Here is a 15,721-nt window from a genome sequence, read left to right on the forward strand (position 1 = left end):
TGGATGGTTAGTTCGTGTTGCGTAGTGATGAGCCGCAGAGCGACTCTCACTTCCAGGAAGAGTATGTCTATTTTGAACGTTGCCAGTAGCAATGCTATCGTCTCTGACCACTGTGCTGGCCTTCTTTTCTCATATTTCTATGGTGCGTCAGCTCTCTATGGTTACAGGCATTCCTGGCTGACCACACCCTGCTGCGGGGTTTTGATGACTCACTGCACATCCACACACAGAGGATCTCTCATATTTCCTCCACTTGTGGTGCTGTGGCGTACTTCCTCTTAATCACACGATGCTCTTATGATCAGATTTGGCACCTTGGCAACTCTGGCAAAGTGCAGTCATCCATTAACTGCTCTCCAAGTCGGCCATTTTAGCTCAGTGATCCTCCAGATAGACTTTCCACTGTATGCTTCATATCCTACAGTCGACACTGCTGCTGCCTCATGCCTCTCAGCGTTGCCTCCAGGGGTTTTCTGATAAAGGCCCAGTGGTTTTGGCTAAAATCATGGGGCACAGTCCCGTGTGCCTCCATTAGCTGCTCGTGAGGACAGCTTATTTACCTCGATTGCCCTTCAGTCGGATCCTGTTAAAAGCTTTTATACTAAATAGCGTTTATAGGCTGTGTGGTTTGTGCGGCACAAGCTAAAACTTTGTCCAACTGGTTTGTGCTGCTTTGCTGTGTCATGTCCAACTTCCTGTTAAAGATTACGTTTATGATGTTCTTTCCTTAAAGCCAAAAGAAAAATGTCTCGTATGTGTTACAGATTTAGTGATACACAACAGTTTGTTGCATGCCTAGGTGTTTCCAAACAATCATCACCTTTGTGTTTAGTCGATAGTTAATGCTTTGTGGCATCTTACTGGTCATCCTGCAGATTTCTGCAGAAGTCATTTCTCTCGTCTTTGGCAACTTGTCAGCTGCAGAACATCCCGCAGGAAAGACTGAGTCAGCATCTTGCTGAAGGACAATGTGAGGTCAAAAGGTGTGAACATAAGGAACGCCTGGGTGGCCTCACTGCTCTCGCTCTCCACAGCCGACTGCTCACTTACAGAGCTGCTTTTGTCAGACCCAAACTGGCTGTGTCAAAAAAAGTGACCACGCCCTTTTCAGATGTGTATAATGATAATACACTTTTCTTTGCTCTTTTGCCACTGTTGCCAGGTGCTTGTTGATTGGTGGATTACTGCTGGGTCTCTAATATCACAAAGAGTACAGTTAAGACCTACTTGAACTGCCATTAAATACATTTTGTTGTGAGTTTGGGTTATGTAAATAAAAATTGATGGATTGTTTTACGATGCTTCTGAGGGACACAACTACGTCTGGAATGACAAACACTGATATTTCATGGCTTGATATTGTGATGAATTGCAGATGTTGTTACTCAAGACCTCATTGTAGCATTCAACAGTACAGACTCTGTTTTCGGTGTGGTGCTGCCACTGACGTGTTTCTGGGAGTTTTATCTTTATATTTTTAAAAAGCAGCACATAACCACGATGAAGTATGGACTGAACAACGTCGGGATTCTGTCTGTAACTTGTCTTTTTATGCTCACCCATCGCTCCTGTATTCGACCCCTATTTCTTGCTCATTTTTAACTGCAAAGCGATACTTGTGGGTTCAGACTGAGAGCATAAATAAACAGAGACCCTGAACATAGGCTTCAAAATTAATGGTTTTGTTTACTATGGTTTCCGGCATTAAAAAGGCATTACTTACTGCTGAAAGTCTGATTAAAGTTTCTGAGTCCTCTTGTTTTTATAAGGCACATCAGCGGATAATCAGTCTGACTTGGGAAAAATATGTACTTTGAATGAGTAGAAAATTTTGAATGTGTGTGAACATGAGGTGGACAGATGTAAGAACCAAGTCCAGAACAGATGGAACACAGACAAACTAAGTGACAGCCTTTTACACTTACTAATCCTGGGAAATTGGCTTTAATGTCAGTTTACAGAGCAGAATGGGCCTCGACTATTTCTGTACTTGCTTTTGCAAGAATGGTTGCAGAATATTCTGAGAATTTATCACCAGATGAATATCGTTTAAGCAATGCTCCCTCCAGTGTTTTTCCCACTGCTCCGTTTCCAAATGTCAGAATGCAGAGTTGCATTTAACGACTTGGAAGAAAAGCGTATAGCTTGAATTGCTCTCTGTAAAGTCCGCACTGGAATGCAGAGAGCTCTTTATCTGCCAGGGAGGCTGAATGGGTTTGTTTTTAATGCAGCCACTGTCACCTTGAGTTGTCTCCATTCTTTGGTCCGATGCCTCTTCAACCATGGCAATGGTCTTTCATCACAGCTAAAGAGGTCCACAATAAACCAGCTTCTTTATTTATATCTAGGCAAAGCTTTAGAGAGCTGGGTTTGCTTTGTGGTCACACAGATTAACATAGAATAACTAGTACGTTTCCCATCTTAAATTACAGCAAGTTTCCATTTAGTATACAAATTCCCATCAGGCTAAAAATGATTATGTGGCTCAGTGTTGTTTCTACTTTTGGCATTATGTTTGAATGACTCCTTTGTGTACTGGGTGTTGTCAGAAAGGCTTGATTTGAGATAAGCTGGAAGTTGCAGGTACAGACTGTTTCATTTCTCTCCAGCTGTGTTTCGGTGGTCGTACCGAAACAAAAGTCTGTTGTTGCCGCTGTTTGCTTTGATTTAGAGCCACGGGACAGGTAATGGAGAGCACATGGAGATAAGGCCTCTGCTTCCAACGAACCATCTCAACACAGGTCATAAGGTTTGAGATAAAACAAAATATCACTGAATTCTTCCACCATGAGAGATCTGTTTTCTTCCATCAAGTTTAACTGATTTTGTCTGCTGTGTCGTATATCAAGAGCTTACCCATGCTAGCAAAGCAGCATCTCAGCCATGTTTTTGTTCTGGTTCTTCCAGATATCTTCACTTACCGCTCGTATAAATCATTTCTGATCTTCCCTTGACAAGCTGTCAGAATACCAGGGAACTGGCAGCACATTGTTTGCCTGGTGGAGCCTCGTCTGGCACAAAAGTTATTTGCTTCTTTCCACATTTCCATGCCCCAGAAGGGTGGGGTTATCTCCATCTGCAAAGTTGACATTTAAGAGACTGTATACAAGACATAACAGTAAGAAGAGCAAAACAAGTGACCCTAAACAAGCAATATTAGTCAAAAGGTAATGATGATATACACTTGCTTATTAAAAAGGGAACCCGTGGTGCCCTTCAATGTGAAATTGCTTCTAATGACACACCCTAAAGATACATCTTGTTGTGTTTGTACAAAGGTTTATGTGGCCTATATCGTGGAAAGCCCCTGTTAAACGGTAAGAATTATTGGCTAATACCATTTAACCAGACCCGCTGGAGTCCTTAATAATCTCATTGCCTCTGCTGCTTGCTGTTACTCCCAGTGAATGGTTGTGAAACATTACTCCCATTAGAGAAGGAATCTGTTTCACATTTATCTTTTTGAGAAACAGGGTGGCAAGTGATCAAGCCTAAGGTGATTTGCATTAAGGGGATTATATAATAGCAGTCCAACTGTGACAGCAGATGTTTTTCCTTATGTTTTCCAAAATCTCTAACTCCTCAGTTATCTCCCATTACTGTTCCTTAAATAGGTTCTGAGGCTGTTATTATGATCTGTAGAAGGCCCTCTCGGTTGGCTTGGGAACCACCTAAGCCTGGTATTAAGTTGTTGGATCACACTGAAACAGTGGCACAGTTTCACCACCTTATTGGGAAATGGGAAAAATCACCATCCCCTGCAAACTTTTTCCAAACCTCCTGTTTATATTCTAAGCCCTACTGGCAGCCGTGGTTCTGAACTCCATATAGCTTTCCAGTATGGATCGGTCTCAGAGGAGGTTGAGTAACAGAGAATGAAACACAGGCCCAATTGTCTTCTCTTATGGAAAAGACATGACTTGATGGTTTTTCCATTGAGGCTTGCATTTGGCTCATTGGTGATGTGGGCTATGATGACTGTTGAGGGGGAAAATATAGACCAGAGATCATGGATCTTTCAGTCGTCTCAGTGGTTGACCTTTAGGTTTAGTCTTTCCAGAAGAAATACAAGAACTCTTTGACGCAACTCCCAACCTTTTGATCAAAGGAGGGATTTTGACAATATAATCCATTGGTCCCCTTCAGCACTTTACCATACAATGAGTGCTTTTTTTGAGAGAAATATTTGATACCATCTATTTCTTGCTGTTAAAGCTGTGGACTTGCAACGGCTGCCTCTGTAATGTGCTCTGTTTTGTGTATTGTTTTGAATATTGGTTTTCCCCTCCGGTCTTTTGGTAGCCGGTTGTGTGTCATCTCTGCTGCCTATCAGATGATGTTCCCTCTTATCTGTCGGCTCCCTTCCTCCTTTGGGTACACTGGTTTTACAAACAAAGTATCAGTTGTTGTCGAACTTCTCAGCTGAAACTGAAATCATATTGATATGTAATTAATCCTTGCGCCAAATAATAGAAGTAATGTTACTGAGTTGTTCCCCGAGTAAATACATCAGCAACAATTGATTATTAGACACACAGGGTACAAACCTTCTGTACTCGGCTCCCTCTGATCTCTTCAGTTTCTGTTTGCATCCTCTGTGTACACACCCCCTTGGATTCTCCTCCTTTCTATCCTCTCGCCTCTTGTTCACACAGTTTCAGTTTCGACTGGAGACCGAGAAAGGTAGGAGGGGTTGTGAGCATCATTTCTCCATGCTGACTCATGGTGATAATTTGGTGGATAGATCCTCTATTAGAGTGAGGGGAAACTGCTGTGGAAGGAAAGATTTTTTGAACGGTCTTAAAGTTGCAGCAGTCAGAGACATTTAGATACTTTCTTTGAAGAGCTAAAACAAAACTAGACGTCAAAATGGTGGCTGGAATGGTGATGCCATTAGCCGATCTGAGGGCAATCTATGAGCTTCTCTTTCGAGATGGTGTCATTGTGGCCAAGAAGGACAAGCATCCACCGTCAATGCACCCCGATGTTAAGGGGGTTAGCAACCTAAAGGTGATCCGTGCCATGGGCTCTCTCAAATCTAAAGGCTGTGTCAGGGAGACTTTTGCCTGGAAACATGCCTACTACTACCTTACCAATGAAGGAATTACCTACCTGCAAAATTACCTGCACCTGCCACCAGAGATTGTGCCTGCAACCCTTCATCGCGCTCGTCAGCCTGCGCCCTGTTCTGGATTCCAAACAGTGAAAGGCCCTACATCGTGCATCCCAAAACACCAACCTGGAAGAGAACGCCAAGAGGAAGTGATGGAAAGGCACGTCTACCGCCACAAGAGAGTAGAAGATCAAGAACAACCTGAGAGGCCGCCAAAAAACTTCAGAGGCCTCTACGGGCGTGATGCATCAGTTGGCTATCCTGGTGCCCAGTCCCAAACCTTATTTAAAAGAGACAAGGATTTCTGCAGAGGAGAGGAGCGTTGGGCTAAAGAGAGTATCTGCAAAAGCTTTGGAGCTTCTTGTCTTTCTATTGAGGACAAAGCCATACAATGTCGTGACTCTGATAAAGAGGCCAAGAAACTCATTTCCAAGTTCTCCAAAGAGATGCCATTTGTTCACAAGGAAGTCTTGCAGCAATCAGCAGTCAAGATTACTTCTGCTCACCCACCTACAACTTTTGAAGAGTCCAAATGTGTAACGATGCTTGAGGCTACGATTAAGAAGCCCAAAGAAACAACCCCAGATGTGATGAGAAGAGAAACTTCAAACTTAGCCCTGAAGGCACTTACAAAGATAGTACCTGAAGTTAGACCTGGTGGACATGCAGTGATGGATCGGCAAAAAATCCCCTTGCTGACTAAGTTTACTGAAAAGGAAGAACAACAGGGTGTTAAAGATGAGGATGGTGTTCTTGAGAAAGCCAGTGTGGTGACTGAAGTAACTGTTGAGACGTTGTCATTGGAGGTTGAGATGAAAAAACAACTGTATGCTGAGATCTTGGGTCCTGTGACCAGAGCAAAGACACCTACGCCTGATCCTGATCAAGTCTTTACTACCCATCAATCAGCAGTCCAGGCGGAGAACCACGCCATTACCAATATTGGTCATACCCAAAAACACAGAGAAAAGACCATTACCATGAAATCCATCTCTGGGTCTCATGTCGCCTCAGAGAGATCGCTTAATGAAACCTGTGAAGAAGCCTATACCGGCATTGTCATCCCCTCAGAGAGTCCAGTCGCTGCCCTGAAGACCACTCTGCTTCATGGAGACCAGGATCAGGATCGGGATGTTCAGAGGGTCTGGCCTGACTTCCTGGAAGGTTTGAGCTTATCTTAGTTCCTCCTACTCCTCTGTTTCCTCTTCTTTCCTCTTGTCTGCTGTAGAGGCTGTCTGGGCGTTGCTATGGGCACTCTGGGAGATAATGTAATCTTCTCACAATACAAGTAATGTTCCTGTCATAGTCCATACAGCTTTACAACCACCAGACTGCCAATTAGCTTTCATTTCACTGGATGCATAAAGAATTGTCCCATTATTAAGAGTCCCAGCATTAATAATGGGTTATACAAAGTAATACATGTTTGCAAGATGCTCAGATTAGATGATTTTGTGTTAAACATTATTCCCCTCTTCTGTTTTCTTTGCATTTGCTTAAACAGGACATCAAAAGCAACCAAATATTAGGTTTGTCTAAACAGGCAACAGTGTAGTTATCAGAAAAGTAAATGGACTATTTTTACTTAATGGCTGTGATCATCATCATTTCCATAGACAGTGAATAAATGAGGCTGCACGCCATAAAGATTAAATTGTTACATTTTTTCCATTATTCTCGTTAAATTAGTTTCTTTTTTATAAAAGAAACAAAATATATAAGAAACAATATTTTTAATATGTTTAGGGAAAGTAATGCGAGTTGGTAGCACCGGTTAGTTAGCTCCCTTTTTGGGGAGAGATATTTGACAGTACATTGTTGCCCAACTTTATGAGTAGGACTGTTGACTTAACAAGATTTCCAATTGCTGTAATAACAATTGCGTATAAACAGCTAGTTATCATAATGGCGAACATAGTCAGACTGTAATATGCATGTTTACAGGTGGATTTAAAACAATTTCTTTACATCGTAAACATACATCTATCAGTACTCTGATGTCAAATATGGTCTGAAAAATCTACCAAAATATCTGGAAATTTGAGTCTTGAAAAGTACGGTATTTTGAAATGGAAAATATGTTGGGATCTTTGAAGAAATCTAAACCTCGCAATAATTTTGTTACAAAAGGTTTTTGTAGCTGAGACAACATTTCTGTGTCTTTTTCTTTTCCGTGCCACTTCCTGTGCCAAAAATAAGCAATCTGAGCTGTGCTGCGCAATTAGGCAACTCTCTTCTTGCCTGCGTTTAGTGACGCTTTACTTCTTCTTTGTTTTATCTACACTGCAAATATTTATAAATGCTTCCTGTGAGAAGCTGAGAGGGGAAGTCAAACGAAAGCTGTGGCTGATTTCAATTTATGGGTTTGGTGACGCTTAGATTTTCTTTTTCCATACAAGTACAGACACCGGCAGGAAGCCTATAGAGTATTTATTTATAGTCCATAGTTGCATAACAATTCATACATGCATGCAGTGCATCCAGCGTCTCCATGGGGAGGCATGTCTCTGGCTTGTGATGTAAATCAGCCTTAATTACATCAAGGTGTACGATAAAATACATACAGTTTAGATCAGGGAAATTAAGGCTTATAAAAACAAACGCACGAATTTGCTGATATTTGTACATATTGTCATGTTAAGATTTAACTTTCCATACATTATAGCCTATACTCTATTTCAACATTTAGATCATATTTAGTTGTGTTTGCACATGAATGACCAATGTAGTTATTTGTGCCACCTGCTGGGGTAAAAGTGATCTGCTTTAGATACTGCCCTGTGCTGTATGGCACATCACTTACATACACATCCTGCCTGTCAGGATACAGCCACTCATTTCTCTTCATCTTACAGAACACACAGCTTTTCCCATTGTTCCTATATGAATGTTTATGAACACTTGATGATGGTCATTGCCTCTACGTGAGCCTCATATTTTACTGCCAGGCTTTACCTTGTTCCGAAGCCTGCCTGAGAACTTTCCATCGTCGGGGCCGATATATGACTAAGCAGAGACTGGGAAATATGAGTCCAATTAAGCCACACTCAGCTTTTCCTGCCTCTGTGCCTCCGCAAGAAGGGCGAAGCAGCACAACATGTGCCACCTTTCATCTGCCCTGCAGAGTTTTAGCCCAGCCTGCCATGCACATAAACTCAACATTTAAAAAAGACCAAACTGTTTTTGAATGGAGGAGCCACAACAGCAGCACAGCTACTAATCTGCTGTGTCATAGTACTATGAGCTGCTTTGATTGTGTGATATAAGAGAAATCAGCAAGAAACTTTTTCTACGATGGAAATGAATTATTCTAGAGACTTCATGGAGGCTTTGATTCAGCACGGCCAAGGTAGGAACAGTTCTGTCTTTTACCAAAAGGTGTCAGCACACAAATGCTTTATGGCGAGTCTGAGCTCGTGCGGAGGACCAGGGAGGATGAAGCAGGTTTGGGTGTGCCTCTCACTGCTTGTGTGTCAGATAACAGAGCAGGACGGAGCTTTGTCTCTGTGATTAGGTGACAGCACATTGATTAAGGTGCTCTTAAAAACTCTGGTTTATTCTGGGATGTTCTGCAAGAGTTTTAGAGTGAAGCAAATCATTGTTCATAACTGAACACAGGAGACCTTGAGTTTAGACAGCACCCTCACTGCCTGGCATTGTCTGGGATCATATTCCCTGCTGGTGTTAAATCCAGGGGGTGTGGGCTGTGGGACGGCCCCTGACTGGCTGCTCCACGTCTCTCCCTTGCACAAGATTATAACGGGTAAAGGGGGGGCATCAGAGAGGAGAACCAGGGCTGGGTGGACTCAGGAGTAATGCACAGCTGCATAGATAACATGCCTTTAAGATATAAAGATGTTGCCATGACGAGACACATTATTTAAGTTAAGCTCGCTGTTGTCATTTTTTGCCAGTTTGCAGCGTTTCTTTCTTGATTACTTTCTGGATGAATCTTTTAGTTTCAGCCGACAGATGTTTTTTCCAACTAACTGTCCAAAATCAAAGAGCTTCGTCATATAATTATATAAAGCCGAGGGAAGTAGCAAAGTCATATTTGAGGAACTGGAGTCAGTGAATGTTTTTGTGCTTGCTGAACGTCTTAATCTGATACTTTTTTCAGCACCTTCTTATATCTTTAATGCATCCTAAAAGTTACTGCAACTGGTGGAAAGAGTAGTACTAAGTTATTGTTCTCAAATCACACTTCAACACAACCTGACCACAATAAATAGAGAATTATGGCCAAATTCATCCATACAAAGGCAGTATTGTATAGATGAGTGCTAATATGAAAACTATGATTAAAAATATGAAATTCTGTAATTCCTGGCGTCTCTTACGTTAGCAAAATGTTCCGTAAGTCACTGATTTAAATCAAAGACATTTCTGTAAAAGTTAAAAGAATGATTCATTTCCTGTGGATATGGGGACATAACTTCACTGCTTTTTATAGCTTCCATAGAGAAGCCTTTGTTATGGTAGCTCACTGGCATAAAATCATGTTTTCCGCTCTTTGTCTAAATCCTGTAAAAAAAAATGCGAGTCTCTGGGAGTTTCTGCAGCCCTGCACATGGATTCCATCCAGCGGCACTCGTCAGAGCCCACCACACATGAGATGCTGTTTCCACTGAGGAAAAGCCTCACAAATTGAGTCAAACTCGCAGCGCTGTCTGTTTTTACTTCTCAGCCAAGTCTCCGCTTCTCTTTTTTTTTTTTTTTCCCGTGCTTTTTCAGCACGCCCCCCCGGTTTTCATCAGAACACAATGTCGTGAGGTCAGATCTGACTCCTTGGCAGTTCAGTGTTTTCTCTAAAAGTTGTGAAGACGCTGAAGAAAGATGGACTTATGCTGCTGTCGCTGTAAAGGACCACGAGTCGGTAGGTCTGCCTTTTACTGGAAAATATGCTTTCAGACTGTGTTTGTGCTTTTAGGGATGCTTCAACAGTTCTAAGTAGAGATGAATTCTTTGCCTAATGCATGCCATCTGAGGACAGAGCCACTCCCAGCATCTGTAGCGTTTTAGAAGATTAAAAACATCTCTGACATTCTTCTGATTGCTCACCTAATCCTACCTTGCTCTTTGGGACTTCCTTATCATTAGTGATTAATTCATTTGAATGAAACTTTTCACTTCACTGTCTGTAGAATCATGTGAGGTTCGGCTAAATTCCCTTCAAGTGGGTATGCGGAGCATGCATCACAATATGGAAATCATTGAGCAAACACATGTGAAGCGAGTGGGAGTGAGCTGACTCCTCCCACTAAAGGAGTGGTGGAATGAATTTATACCAGACCTCTGTACCGCTGCCCACGTTTTATTCCCTGTGCTCGGCCTATACTGTGACTAATTGGTAATTTGAGCTGCCAGTTTCTTAGACTTTGGGGATTTGGTTGACATTTTCCAACTGGGATCACATAAGGTCTGAACCAGAACCAGCTGCCAAACCTTCAAAGTTCAATCACTCAGTGCTTCGTCTTTCTTCTGACTGTACTTCAGCTTCTGTTCCCAACTTAGGAAACTTTTAATATATGCATCCAACTCTGTCATAACACACCCCAGTTTTTACAGTCTGTTTAAGGCCTGTACATCATGACTATTCTGACTTCTCCCTGCACATAAATTGAGACCGTGCTCATGCCAAAGGCGACTTGTGGTCTAGGTTGTAACGTCTATTTCTGCTTGCTTTATGGAGCACGGTCGGCATGTGGAAAAGCATCGCCGACAGCGTGTGATCGCGACACTGGGACCTGGTGTTGGGTTTCTGCGTGTCTTTGAGGGAGGAAAGTCACACTGTTTGCACACCATCTGACGTTCCTGCGCGATGCTCTCTGACAACACAAACGCTGGCACGGACGCCGTTTTGCCCGCAGCGAGATGCGTTTGATGTCCCAACAGTGATGCGAGCAGGTGTTGTGTGTAATTTTGCAGTTGCGTCAGAAGTATGAGAGAAGATCCCTGCAGTGTTAAGGGTTTAAAGTCTTTGCACAAAGCCAGACTATATACAAAGGTTTTTCACTTTAGTCCTGAGCACCAGGTGATAAAACACTGACAGAGAATGATTGTTATTATAGTTGACTGACAGCTTTACACATGTTGAAATTACGGAGTTTGCAGCAACATTGTCGGACTGGCTCAGCCGAGTTAAAGACATTTTCCCTCGAGGCTGCTCGCTGTTTTAACAACAGGGTTTGTCAAGAAAGAATGAGAAGCACTCTCTGCTTTAAGGGTTAAAAAAGCCCCTGTTGGTTTAAGGGTTATAAAAAGCACTTTTTATTTAATGGTTAAAAAAGCACATGGTATTTTTGTGATTATGAAACAGGCGGTGGTAAAACAGAATCTAGTCAAATAGGTTTCTGGGAAGCTTATAGACGCTGCTTGTTCTGTCCAAGCATGAGGAAGCAATTAGCATCAAGGGAACACAGTCAAGTTATAAAATGCGCTTGATTTGATAGAGGGGAAAAATAAAATGTGGAGGCATGGCTGCAGTATAAACATTTGGAAAAGGAGGAAGGGGCTGTCCTCACATGATCTATGACTCGTAAACCACGATGGAAAATAGCTGCGAGAGGGTTTATGGGTAAAAGAAAAATATGGAGTGAATGAGAAGGAAGGAAACTTTGACACCAGGCTGAAGGTGGATGTCGCTCGCGCTGAGTTTGGCTTCTTATCAAGGCTGACCCGAGCGACTGTGTTGTGCGTGTTTGTGCGTGTGTGTGTGTTACACAAAACAGCCTCATATATTATTAACTCCTGCAGATAGGCTGCAGCCAGCGAGGATCGCAGTGAGACAGCTCCTGTAGGGCAAAACCAGCGGAGTCACTTGAGCCGTGACGGAGGATAAAACTTCTTCTGTTTCACTTCATCAGGGCAGCTGAGTTGCGTGTGCCGAGAGAATTAGAGCTAATTTTAGAAAAAGGTGCAACTCTTAATAACAAAGAAAAGTTGCAGAGAAAGAGAGTAATTGTTAGAGTAAAGTACAGAGGGAGAAGGGGGAGGGAGGGAGGGAGGTAGATCTGCCAGTGCTGCCAGAAGGACTGAGTCACAGAGAGAGAGGAGAGGGAGGGGTGCTCTTTCCTTCTTCTCTCTATCGTAAAAAGTCACGGACAACTTGGCTGCTGCGCTCGTTTTAAAGTCCGGGATGGCACCACACCCCTAGGCGCTCAACCCTCCTCCCACTCCCCCTCACCTTTCACCCCCCCTCCTCCTCCTCCCCCAGCCCTCCCACCTGTCTTCAGAGCCGGGGACTCTCCACTTTTTACCAGGCCCGATGCCGGCAAGCCCCCCTGGAAATGTGTTCCCGACCCTGGTGGTTGTGGGCCACATTGTTACCTTAATCGCTGTCTGGAAGTGGAGAGTACGCAAGAAGCAAGGTAAGAGAAGCTGCAAAACCTGTCGCTAGCGGCCGGTGACGTCTTACTGCCTTAAGAGGAAAAGTTAAACAGTTTCTCGCCGGCTGTCCTCGTCCGTCGTCTCTGCTCTCTCTCGTCCCTGTGCGTTTCTGTGGCGCACACTCCTCTCTCTCTCTCTCTCCCTCACTCCCCCCCCTCTTTTCCCTCTCACATCTCGGTTTCCTGTGGTATGGAGATGTTGGAGTTAACCCTGTAAGTGCCGGCTGCGATGTGATGACGTAGGAGCAGGAGTATTCTGGTCGACTGCAGGGTTTTCGGCTTCGTCAGAGCTTTGATGTGCACACCTCAGCATCCAGTTTTTCCTCCAGTGGTGTCTCTTTAAAAGTTGCTTCATCATTTCATCCAGGTTCTGTCTTGTTGGAGAGATCTGTTGTCGACTGAATGGCTCATTTAAGATGGATTCAGGCTTAAGCCCCTGACTATTCATCTTAACTTCTGTTGTTGTTACTCCTGTTTGGTTAATGGCCTTGTTTGACTTGTTTCCCTTGGAATTCTTTGGAATTCTTCTTTGGAAGTTAAGCATTTCCTCTGTACATTCCAAACATGTACTGGCACAAGGGGGAAGAGACTTAATGTCTACTGGACCCACTGAAGGTTACCTGCAGACATCTTAATGTGAGCAGACACGCCCCTCTCAGGCCTGGTTTTATGTTGACACAATGGTGGCTGTCACACTCTGCAGGCGTCACACCCTCAGGCAAATGAAAGGATGTTTGACTGACGGCGTGCAGGTGAAGATAGAGGACAGTTGTTTTATTTTGTTAGCCTCTGAGAGCTTTAGGTGGAACCAGTTTGTCCGTAAGGCACTCTGATTCATATCAGCAAATACTCAAACAATACAGCAACTGACTCCAACGCTTGCATTTTATAAGAGAGCTGCAACATTTAATCAATTAGTCAGTTGACAGAAAGTTAGTCAACTATTTAGATGATCCATAAGTCAAACATTTTCTGGATCCAGCTTCTTAAACGTCTTAAATGTTGCTGCCTTTCTTTGTCATTTATGACCATAAATAAATCTGTAAATTTGATGAGCTTTTTTCACAATATGACATTTTACAGTCTGAAAGATTTATCCTTTAGTCTTGGAAATAATCTGCAGATAAATTTACAATGACATTAATCTTTAGTTGCAGCCCTTCTTTAAATGAATCAAGCTGTAAACTGTGTGAACGTGGCTACGCGCCACCTTGAGTTGGTTGATTGTTTTGCTTAATCAAGGCCAGATCCTGTACTTTTCCTTGCTCTCTCCCAGAGGTCTCTGTCGGATAATAAACTTCACATTCCCTTTGAAAGGAAGTGAAGGAGGACACACCTTGAGTAGATAAGAGTTTTCATAACATGGACATGCCTGCGTTTGTTGTGGCAGGATGAGTCACTTCTAAAGAAGTGACAAGAAGAGGAAAGAGACGAAGGTGAAAACCTCTCCTCTCCATCTTTGCAGCATGAGTATAGATGTTTTATAAACTGGGCTGGGCCTAAGCTCCGGTTACTGGGCGGGTGGTTTGACTGGTAAATTGAGGGCAAACATTGTATTGCAAAACTAGGCCGCTCGCTATCTCTACCTTCAGTCAATAATCCGCCCATTTGCATCTGAAGAGATCTGCTTTCAGCTCTGAACTTGCCGCAGTGCAGACAATATGTCTACACCCTGTACATCATCAACGGTCATATTCCCTCTCCCCTGTCTGTCTGCGCTTTGGTGGTGTATTTATAACAGAGCAGGGAGGTGTAGCGATTGATTTCTGGCCTCATTGTTTACATTACGAGTTCTGTACAAGTCAAACACGAGCGGAGTCACATGTTGGACGTAAGGACACAAGCTTGTGTAAGTCAGAGCCACAGTCTGTCTGAGCACCAAGGTGCCTTTGACACGGTGGGAAGGTGGAAGTAGGTAAAAGGTTTTACCCAGAGCCAGGTTTAAAAAAAGCTCAGCATGCGGCACACATGTCGGCCGGCTAATGGTTGTAAACTCGACACTGGGGACGGTGGACTGTTTCCTGGATACAGTCATAACAAGCTGAGGAGGAGGCCTCTGGTTTTCCTTCACCGGGCCTCACGCTGATCCCCGGGACCTTAAAGGACTAGGAGCGCTGCGTTTTTGCTTGTATAATTAAAGAGTCATTAGCGCTAAGCGATTATGTGTGTCCATGAATCATAAACCGCTACGAGCCCCGCCACAGGCTTTGGACCACTGTTTCAACACTCTTTAACGCCAGCTCTGTTGTCTTTCTCCGCTCTTCAGCCTGGAGATTTCCGCTGATTATTTAGCGGGAGACTTTTTGAAAACTCAAAGGATCAGAAAGCTTTATTCTCTTCAAAAGTCCAGTCTCAACTCTGAATGTGCCAAATCCATTCAGGAAGCCACACCCAAATCTGCCCCAGTGTGTACGACCCACCAGGCTGGGCGGCTGAGAGCTGAACCGCATACAGCAGAGCGCAGGATCGGGTTTGGATATTGGCTCGTGGCGAGCAGCTGTGACTCACTTTCCTGTCTGCTCTCTCTGTGGCAGTAATGACAGGCTGTGGGAGGGGAGGGAGGCCCCGCGCTGCTTTAACTGAAAAGTGAAAAAAACCCGCTGTAATTAAAGCCAACTGTGGAAAACAATGCACACCCACCGTGTCCCTACATGCCCTCCACAATAACGATGTAACATGAAACACTTCAGTGGTAAATCATGCCAGGATGGCCGGCCTCGTCTTTTTGTACAGAACACTGTGTGCCCATGGGGAGGCCGCCGCTCTGCTCTGTGTTTATGTGTCGGGGGTCTCTCCGCCGACACAGGATCATCCCTTTGAGACCAAATGAGACCAACTACTTTGCAAATATCTAAACACACTAATACCATAAGAATCTGATTATTTCACACATTGATTTTTAATGGTTTAAAATACTAAAGCCAGTCGTCTTTCTCACTTTGTGCTGTAACGTTTCAGTGTTGTGGATTAGCTTGTTGTGATCCAAACATACATGCACTAATTCAAACTTAGACGCTGAGATGCAAACTAGTTTTTTAAAATGATATCATTTGAACTTTAATCCTTTTTCTAACAGTTTTTGTGTTTGTGCAGAGGAGCAAACTGTACTGCAGATCTGCCCTGAGAAAAATTACATAACTGCAACAGTAAGTTTACAGATGACTTTTTTATTGAATGTTTATTTGCACAGGGAAAAGTATGTAGCATGTAAACAATGCCT

The 15,721-nt window shown here is 43.4% G+C and overlaps 1 protein-coding gene across 8 annotated transcripts in view; it reads left to right on the forward strand.

Moving 5' to 3' along the window:
- pleca (plectin a) overlaps positions 1-15,721 on the forward strand; it is an 85,436-nt gene that overhangs the window by 25,565 nt on the left and 44,150 nt on the right. For 3 of the 8 annotated variants that reach the window (XM_069681664.1, XM_069681668.1, XM_069681671.1), the window contains exon 1: positions 12,364-12,483. The exons of 3 other annotated variants lie outside the window; for them this stretch is intronic. In XM_069681664.1, the coding sequence (XP_069537765.1) occupies positions 12,381-12,483 (103 nt within the window). In that variant the 5' untranslated portion in view covers positions 12,364-12,380. Of the gene's footprint in view, positions 1-9,895; positions 9,990-12,363; positions 12,484-15,721 lie in introns of those variants that run through there. 2 more of the 8 variants (XM_069681672.1, XM_069681673.1) reach the window with 1 other exon arrangement.

Source organism: Semicossyphus pulcher, unplaced genomic scaffold (assembly GCF_022749685.1).
Source record: "Semicossyphus pulcher isolate SPU_LCO1_2020_fin unplaced genomic scaffold, fSemPul1.0.p SCAF_5, whole genome shotgun sequence".
Classification (NCBI taxonomy): domain Eukaryota; kingdom Metazoa; phylum Chordata; class Actinopteri; order Labriformes; family Labridae; genus Semicossyphus; species Semicossyphus pulcher.